The 9,667-nt window shown below is 39.6% G+C and overlaps 2 protein-coding genes across 2 annotated transcripts; one reads left to right on the top strand and one right to left on the bottom strand.

The window, feature by feature from the left end:
- Positions 1 to 770: 770 nt before the first annotated feature.
- Positions 771 to 7,056, bottom strand: LOC122771247 (beta-galactosidase-like). Its single transcript, XM_044028687.1, has 16 exons — positions 6,809 to 7,056; positions 5,937 to 6,106; positions 5,277 to 5,427; positions 5,006 to 5,066; positions 4,835 to 4,929; positions 4,566 to 4,746; positions 4,262 to 4,320; positions 4,048 to 4,169; positions 3,134 to 3,174; positions 2,927 to 3,039; positions 2,757 to 2,831; positions 2,531 to 2,620; positions 2,330 to 2,443; positions 1,822 to 1,953; positions 1,480 to 1,719; positions 771 to 1,360 (listed from the first exon to the last, which is right to left on the bottom strand). The coding sequence occupies exons 1-16, from the start codon at positions 6,890 to 6,892 to the stop codon at positions 1,067 to 1,069; spliced, it is 2,022 nt and encodes a 673-aa protein (XP_043884622.1). The 5' UTR covers positions 6,893 to 7,056; the 3' UTR covers positions 771 to 1,066.
- Positions 7,057 to 7,113: 57 nt separating this feature from the next.
- ccdc86 (coiled-coil domain containing 86) lies at positions 7,114 to 9,634 on the top strand. Its single transcript, XM_044028690.1, has 4 exons — positions 7,114 to 7,947; positions 8,649 to 8,778; positions 8,877 to 8,951; positions 9,443 to 9,634. Exons 1-4 carry the CDS (start codon positions 7,439 to 7,441, stop codon positions 9,599 to 9,601), a joined length of 873 nt encoding a protein of 290 aa, XP_043884625.1. The 5' UTR covers positions 7,114 to 7,438; the 3' UTR covers positions 9,602 to 9,634.
- Positions 9,635 to 9,667: the final 33 nt, after the last annotated feature.

Here is a 9,667-nt window from a genome sequence, read left to right on the forward strand (position 1 = left end):
ACATGAGGAAGTGCCCTATTGGCTGCCATTCATCATCTATTCATCAGGCCTCTAAAGCAAAAATATAAATGAAAAAATTGAATAGGTGAGAGTGGATGCTGTTTGTGTCCACTGTCAGCTGAGATTGGCTCTCATGCGGAGGATAAAGCGATAGGAGATGGATGGATTGTTTCTAAAAGAGTGACTTTCTAGTGGGGAAAAGTGTTGCAGTGGCTGTTAAGATGCCCTTGTAACTTTGTTTCCGATGAGTTTCCTTCAAATCAAAGAGCCGTGATGAGTTTCCCAACTGTCCCGACATGACAATATCCCAAAGGCTGTGCTAAGAGGAAATGATATGCAGTGCTGGATAGTAAATGCCCATGTCAGTGATAGAAATGAATGAAACAATAGTGTGAAGTGTGGAGGTCCATATTGTGGTTTACATGAAATTCAGTCCCCAGGGCCGGGCTTCCACTTTGGACATGCCTGCCTTAAAGGAAAAATATTTTGTGTCTCGCGAGTAAAATGATATGGGAAAAACACACATTTTATGAAATATTTGCTACACATTGCTGCCCTCTACTGTTTCCCAGTAAATACACTGATGACGAGCACATGCATACAGTACAGTAAGGACACTACAGCGTCAGTGAGATTAAGCTTATTTCACATTCATTGTATTTCATACTGGTTTTATTTATATTCTCAAAGTAAAATTGAAATATATCAAGATATTTTTTTAGATCATAGTGACAGCATGCCATTTCAGAAAGGAAAGACATCATTGAAACTTCATGAAAAAACCTTTTAATCTTTTCCAGCTTGTAAACAAAATCACATATGGTGAATATCAACAGTCCCACAAAGTCTCTACGATTGGTTGACAGTGCACAGAATATTTCCCTGATTTCTTTCTTTCATAAAAATATAAAACACTCCCTGCAACACAGATTACCGGCAGTTTAATTTGCAATAATCCCTTTGCAAAGATAAAAATAATAAAAATCAGTAAAACAGAGACACCCACAGTTCTTAGTGCTTCAGTTCCAAGAATTCATGTCTTATTTCATAATAATCTCCTTGCTAATTAATTCCTCTTGTGCAGCAGTGATTTCCGGTCCTTTCCTTTCCAGTGATTCCCTCTATCAAACAGGCCCCACGGCTGTTGGTAGTCAGAGGAGACTGTTGCATTGATGATTGGGGTGTCGGTAAACTCTATAGTGCACAAACCTGAGCTGCATGGAGCATTTTCCAGCTCCAGAACTGTTACGTTGTTGGGTGCAGCTGTGCTGAGGATGTGGGCAGGAACAAAAAGTGTCACCTGAGGGCCTCGATCTGGCCAGTAACGTCCCAGATTGAAGCCGTTGATCCAGATCTGGCCCTGAAAAACACATTTTTTTACATTATCATTCATTTGGATTTGGGATTTTGTGTTTTTATGATGACCAACCAAGTAACATGTAGTAATCTCAAACTAAACATTGTATATTGATAACATGCCTTTCTCCATTTGGGCAGTTTGATGTAGGTGTCCTGAGGCAGGTCTGGGATGCCGTCAGGGATGACGAAGCTTCCGCCGTAAAAGGTCGGAGGAGAGAGGGCAACTGGCTGAGGAGGGTCTGCTGGTGTGGGCTCTGTCCCCGTGAGGAGGCCCTGATTGATGGCTTCATCTATACTGAGACTATACATGGTCCAGTCCGTGAGTGTGTCCTTCCCCAGAGTCAGGTTAGACACCAGACCCTAGGATAAGAAGCAAATAGCACATCAATTCTTTACTTCTGCTAATTCACACATTTTTGAATGTGATACTTTGAGGTGAAAAAAACAAAAAAAAACAACAACCTTGAAGTCATTGATGTCTCTTCCGTAGTTGATTCGACCCATGTTCTCCACCAGAATGTCAACCTGACTGCGAGCCTTCCCGGTCACATTTATGGTCAGGACTTTGTTCCTTTCGAGAATCCCTACAGCCACCTTGAGAGGTATTTAGCACAGTGAACAGACCTTCAATTCATGCCATAATGTGCTGCTTTTTCTGCAAAGGTATTTTTTGTTCTGCGCCGTCTTAACACAAGAAATCATAGAGGGATTTTCCTACGTACAGTCTAAAAGTAAAATTAAACTGCACATTACAGTATATTTGTTTTATTATTATCACCAACAGTGACATAGTTCACAAGTATGGCGAGTGGTTGGTGGTGCAGGTGTAACAATGTCCACCAAGAAGCAAGCCATAGTTTAAAATCGAATGTTTTTAACTTCTATAAATACGTATATGGTATAATAAAGATTCAATCAGGAGAGCCTGTGAGTAGGCTCACGTATATCACACGTGCAAAGACGGACTCACCCCATTTATGGACACATATGCTCTGTCGTGAACTCCATTCAGCGGAGACGACAGTGGAGTTGGTGTGCTGCAGTCAAACGGTAGAATTGTCCGGTAAAGCACAAAACCAAAAGCCTAAAGCAAAGAGGGGGGATAAATAAACAGCTAATTACATAAAGTTCAATCGATCCATGTGACTGGTATAAAAACTTTAATGAATACCTGGTTCAAGTCGAGGAATGTCAGAGGGAACAAGCTCACGATCGGGCCAGAAAAAGACAGTTTATCTAAGGCACCTGTTATTGTCTGGAGCTGCAGGGACAAAGATCAATTTTCTAATATTTATTTTTCATCTTTCAAATCATATGGCAAGTTGCAATAAATGTGGTTTATTCATTAGGTTTTAAAACTTAAATGACTTAAAATGCAGACTGGAATTGTATAAAACCTTTCTCATCTTCACAGCCCCATATGCATACTTTGGAGTTGACGGTGGTATTGGTCCCTCTGGTATCTTACGGTACTATTGTGGAAAGGTAGAAAAATACCATTTAATGCTGTGATGTGTTTTATACTCTCTGGTTTTAGAATCAAGAGATTGCACACAAGTACACACACCATTCCGATCACTTCTCTGATGGCAAAGTATTTCTCTGTGAGGTCTCCTGCTTCTGTGAGTGGGGCGTTGAAGTCGTAGCTTGTCGGCTGAGGAGCATACGGTGTATTTGCACCTGACGGTTTTGAGAGGCAAAGCATGGACAAGTGAGTTTTTGGAAACACTGGTGTATCACTGCTAACTAAACCATCGCATGTGGGTGCACTCACCATTCCAGTATCCAAAGGTCGTTCCTCCTATGAACATGTACCTGTGAGGAGAAATTATTATTTTATTATCTTCATACTACAAACAGAAGGGCTGGTTCACCCATTTTTTTCCACTTGCTCAAGTGAAAAATAAACTTAAGATCCTTGTGATGCTGCTGTGTCTGTTTATTTCACATTCTCTTACAGTGCTGGAATATTACTCATTTTCTTATTGAAGATCCTTTACTCATAACACTTCGACGTCAACTTTTATTTACTTTATTTTTTCAACTTTCTCTGTTGTTTTGGAAATGAGACGTGTGCGATGATCACATTTATCTCTGAAAATGAGTAAAACACTGTAGATTTTTGTGTCCCTTTAACAAAAAAAGGAAACCTTGTCGTATTGTTTATTCATGTGATTTAATTGCATGTTGCAAATAATGAAAGATATTTTCTACATGTTTCCATATTACACACGTTTCCAAAGTCACTTTTTTTATTTTCTACTTTCTCCACGTAAAGATGTTTTAAACCATTTATTACCTATTTTGTTGTAGTCATTAAGAACCTGTTTTTGACCTGACAGTTTTACCCAGCACACAAACAAAGGGACATGGTATTTTTATCTTGTTTGTGAATAGATTTTATGTTGCTGTATTTAAGTAAGTGGTCTGTATTTATAAAACAACTTTCTAGTCTCGATAACCTCGTAATGTATTTTAAAATACAGTTTTTGGTATTAAGACATCGACACAGTGCATCTATATGTGAGCATTATTTTCCTTTTTTCACACACTGCTGACACCTGCTGTTCATTTTTGGCATTGGTGTTCTTACAGTGAAAGCTACAGTCCAATGTTTTTGACACATCTGCTTTTTAAATAATAGTCTCTATCTGTCTGCGCAAGTGTCCCAGAAGTGTGTTGACTCACATATTGACGTTTGCTCCCGTGGCCAGGATCTGGTTCAGGGATTGCGTGACTCGGCTGGTTGCAATAACAGAGTGAGGTGAACCCCAGTGGTCCAGCCAGCCGGTGTAAAATTCAGAGTTGACCTGAGATGAAAGAGGAAAGCATCTGTAAGAGAATGTAACACATGCAAAAAAAGATAGTGTGTACTGTATATCAAAGGAGATACTGTACTTACCAAAGGTCCATGAGGTTCAGCATATCTCTGTGCTGCAAAGCAAGCGGTTACATTTGCACCTAGAAAAACAGTTTAAATACAAAAGTGTTTGTGCACCTTTCTCATATAACAAATGACAATGCTTCAAGGTCGAGACTAAACACTAAACTGACCATTTAAAATCACAACAAATGCAACTGCTAAATGTCTTACTCCATGTTGTGGATACAATTCAGCTATATCTGATAACAATCAACCACGTTATTATTTCACATGCACCCAGATGTAAAGGAGTTACATAGTCAAAAACAGACATCACACTCACCAGGCCCAAAGTCTACAGTGGCATAGACACCTTGTACTGAGCCACATTTAAGATAGTTGACGCCACTGCCATCGGTGGTGAAGAGCACCACCTCGTTTCCCAGGTGCTGCCTGAATAGTTTGCTCAGGTGACGCAGGTAATTGTAATCACAAGCAAAGTAGCTGCCATATTCATTCTCCACCTGCCAAACAAGTCACACCAGGAGAGAGGGATTGTTTTCTTTGTTGAATAAAAAGTCCTGCAATGCAACACGAACACGAACGACTCACCTGTACAGAGATGATGGGACCACCATTCTGATACAGATAAGGTTTCATCATGGGCAGTAACTTCCCCATCCACTTGTCTACTGCTGCAAGGTAATCTAAACAAAAAAACACAAGTAAAGGTATTTATAGTTTATACTGTCAAATTCAATTAACTCTGACTTTAATTCTCACCTGGATCTGAACTCCGCAGCACAATATTTTTCTTCTTGAGAAGCCAGGCAGGCAGCCCACCCTGTTCAATAGGATTAGACAAATCAACTTCTTTTGTGGTTATTAAAGGACATAAACTTTCTGTGAGTATTCAAGTAAAAGTAGATGTAAAAACATTCTTTAAGTTGCACGTGTGATATGAAAGGCATTTAATACAGAGGAACTGTTTGCTCCTTGAGTTTTGTGTTTTTCTATTCGCCTTTGAATGCCTTTAAAACACCGGCTTACTCACCATGTCCCACTCTGTGCATACATAAGGTCCTGGCCGAAGGATGACCAGTAAACCAATGTCGTGGGCCAACTGAAGGAAATATTCCAAATCCCTGTCTCCGTTGAAATTATACTTTCCTGGAGTCTCCTCATGGAAATTCCAAGGAATGTACCTTTAAAATGATCACAGTGTCATCAGTGTCAGATTTCTCCAGACAAATCCTCAAGTTCTTTCATGTTGGCTCAGTCAGTATCTTTTATCAGACTTATTACACACCAAACTATATATATATATATATTTTTTTTTTTTTTTTTTATTTAAACACTTATAACACAGTCATATTTCACCCGTATTTCACCAATATTCATTCTTAGACAATCCAGGGTTTACATACTCCAGACTTCTATTGAATGCAGCAAGTTTTGGAGCAAGGATTTGTAGTGAATGAGGGAATGTCTCTGCTGCTCTTGTCTGACTACTGTGGTTGGCATTTGGGTTTGGCACAGTTTAGGGTTAGGCAATAAAGTTAAACGTGTTTCAGGAAAGGAGGTTTACAAGGCATGCTATGACCTACGGTGTCTTTGCTGACATTTTCTGTTGATCTACCTTGTTTTTATTGGCTTTTGTGCTGAAGCCGTTCAGAACAAAGCATCGAGGTGCTGAGACGGGAGGTAAACCTACGTCTGGATGGCGTTCATTCCTGCCATGTAAATCTTGAGCAGTCGATCTTTCCAGTAGACTCTAGGGATCCTGTAGTAATGGATCCCTCCTGATATGTAACGAAACACCTCCCCGTCTTTCCGAAAGCAGTCATTCTGGTAATCTATGCTGAATGAGCGAGGTGCACTGGACTGCAGGTGAACACAAGAACAACATGTCAAACTGCTTTCACTGCATTTTTCAGTTAACAGCTGAACAGATGAGGGCGAATATGATTATTTACAATTGTTTGTAAAAAATTAACACATCATTCTTGTATTACAATATGTATTCTGAATACGGTGTTTACAATTACAATGCACAAGTATTAGACATTTTATTTCAATTTTTTTGATTTAGGAAAAATAATCTGTTAATGGAGTAAGCAAATTTCACTTAGCTAGAACACATACAACTATAGCTTGTAAATATGGTCACTTTCAGACTGTAATGTCCCTTAAATGGGGGAAAACAGGCCAAAAACTAGGCCAAAATGAACAAAGCTTGTGCTTATCACAGGCAAAGAAATTCTCATGCAAGAAGTGTTTACTTAAAAAGAGTCAAATGTGATTATACTGACTTTATGAAATGATACCTACCAATCTGTCTTTATTTAACACATGCTTAGTACACACTAATAATGAACAAACAAACTAGAAGCAGGGGCAATTGAGGTTTAATGCAAACCATTGTTTTAACTTAAAAGCTGGTAATTAAGACATAGAAAGGTATAATGTCTTAGTAAGATAGAGTTAGAACAATTTCTCAGAAATTGGGCTTATTTCGCTTTTGTGATAATCGGTTTGTGCTGCTATATCTGATCATTATAGTTGTAAAATCTCAGCAGTACTCACTGACGGTCCAAACATCATCATCATCAGCAGCAGCAGCAGCAGTGGTAGTGGTGGTGATGTGTTTCCAGCTCTGAGAAATGACATGGTGGCTCCTCACTGCGGTTCAAGTGCAAATTCAAACTGATACAACTTTATATTTGCTGTATTCACTTGTACAAGGTTATATTGCACGGAATTCCCCTGAGTGCATTGTTGTGCTTGGATGAAGTGTCTGCTCGAATCTGCTTCCCTATCATGAGTTGCGGAAGTGAAAGTCATGTGACGCCTGGCTTCACTATGCCGTGTCTTGTCAGTAGGTGTCGGTGTTCATTTTTTGTTTGTTTGTTTGTTTTATAGCTCGAATATTTTCTGTAAGTAGAGAGGACATTGTGTTCTCTTATGGGGTTTTTGTTTTATGTTTAGAAATGTGCTCTAAAATATTATAAAAGGCACATTTCTCCATTATTCCACTACTGAGGCAACTCCTACTCCAGACCTGTAGGGGTCGATAATATGTTCATCGCGGTGTTTACTATCCGTCGTTGACTCGGATGCAAAGCGACGTACACACACATATCACCCACGGCGGTCACACGTGGGTACAGAAGTTTACCAGAGTGATGTGTGCTGTCGTCATTTAAATTAGAAAACATGTCAAGGAGGCAGAAACAAGCACAGGAAGAAAAGGCGGTATCTGAAGTCGAAAACATGGAGGAGCAGGTCCACGATTCGCCACCCGAGACCAGACGGACCCGCAGCGGCCGCAGAGTGCGCCCTCCTGTTTCACTGTTGGACTCTGAACGCCCGGTGAGGACACCCAGCAGGAGGACCAGGAGGTCTGTGCTCCAGGAGCTGCCGGTGGAGGAAGAAGAAGAAAATACGGACGAACCTGAGCGAAAACTCGAGGATGTTTCTGAGCCCGCTGAACCGGATCCGTGTACACCGTCAGAACCGGCAGCAAGCGGAACCGAGGATGGGCCTACCGGCGGTGGAGACTGTCACCAGTCCGGGTCTGCTCCAGCCGAAACCGCACCTACGAGTCTGGAGAGTGTCCCCCAGAAGAAGAAACCTCGTCTCGGTCCAAGCGTGAAACAGACTCCAGTGATTCCTCTGGGAAAACCCAAGTCAGGAAGAGTGTGGAAGGACCGCAGCAAGCAGAGGTGAAGACAACCAACAACCGACATTCAGACCAGGCCATTTCATTTTGGTTAAATTACTGTGGTTTTTCTACCTAATAACTGCGCTTTTTTTCACCATACACCGTGTTAAAGATTCAGTCTCAGATTCAGAAGTATGACCAACGGCAGTACAAGATCCTCTTTTAATTAATTCAGTTTTTAATTTGTTTTGTTTATATGTATTAACGCATTGGTCACTGATAGAAATAGTAGAATAGTCAAGCAGCAAACAAAACTTATATATAAGGTAGGCCTATATCAAGGTTGAATACTCTGTTATATTATGATAAATGTGTCCTGGTAATAAGATAATATAATAATAAGGGAATGGCAAGTATTGTTTGCATGATAATAAATCCAGGATTACACTCCATCCTGTCTGTAAATGCTGCTTAGTGTAAATCTCCATGGCAACATATGTGGCACTGCTTTGTTAAACAGAGTCTAGGCTTGTTTAATCCAGGATAACGGAAATTCTAGCTCAATCACAGTGAAACCATTCTTGGTTTGTGTTGAGGCCACATGGTAAATATAAACAAAGCATGTATGTGTACTCAGCAAAGCAATTCAAAGTAAATGTGCTGAGTATGTCCGGTGAAATCACGTACAAAAGGGATGTGGACGGGTCTTTAATTTTAATAAGTAACAATTAAATGTGTAGTGTTTTTTTTATTGTGCTTTAGGTTCTCTGCTTTGGTGAGAGATAAGCCTTTGTGTACTTCTTGGGAAAAGAAGATGAAGGCCAAGCAAGAAAAGGAGATGGTGAAAAAGTTTTCTTTGCAGCTTAAAGAGGACAAAGCCAGAGAAAAAGAGGTGAACTAAATTTAAAACCACGGCTGTGTGCCTGAATAACCACTGCATTTTAAAAAGCTTAGACTCTTTGATGTACAATTTCTTTTTTGCTTTAATAGGAAAAAAGGAAAAGGAGAGAAGACAACCTAAAACGGCGTGTGGAGAATGAACGTAAAGCAGAGATTGTGCAAGTGGTAAGGCAACTGTTGTTCCTACGAATGCACTTACATTTTATTTTTGAATCTATACTGTCTATAGAATATATAAACACATATGCTAAATTTCACAGGGTTTAAAGGCAACTAATGTTACATTTTCATGATTGAATTGTCTGTCAGTCTCGATCAGTGCTGTCTTATTTGTCCATAAATCGAGCGAAAGATATTATTCAAATTTTAGAAGGTGAATCCCAGAACTTGTCTTTATTGTTTGTAAAATCTCTCAAATTGACCACTTAATTATCAAAATGGTTGGTTGATAACTTTGTGTGACTGAATAACTATTTGAGTACTATGTAACTTCATATTGTATCATATTTGAAGTGTAATACTGGACTGGACTCTGTCTGGTAACACAGATCCATAAATGAGATCCACTTATGGATACTTTACTGCACAATGTGAATATGTAAATTATCTGCTGCTGTAACTTCACTACTTTTTTCTTTTCTCTGCTTGTGTCACAGATCCGAAACACAGCAAAGATCAAGAGGATGAAGAAGAAACAACTCAGGAAAATCGAGAAGAGAGACACACTGGCTCTGCTTCAGAAGACACAGACACAGAAGCAGAACTCAAAAGCTAAAAAGCAAAAAAACAACAGCAATGACAAAGATCTAACCTAAAGACTTGATATAATAAAATCCAGCTGTTCATTACTTGGTCTTAAGGTTTTATGTGTGGATGTATGG

This window comes from Solea senegalensis, linkage group LG6 (genome assembly GCF_019176455.1).
Source record: "Solea senegalensis isolate Sse05_10M linkage group LG6, IFAPA_SoseM_1, whole genome shotgun sequence".
Classification (NCBI taxonomy): domain Eukaryota; kingdom Metazoa; phylum Chordata; class Actinopteri; order Pleuronectiformes; family Soleidae; genus Solea; species Solea senegalensis.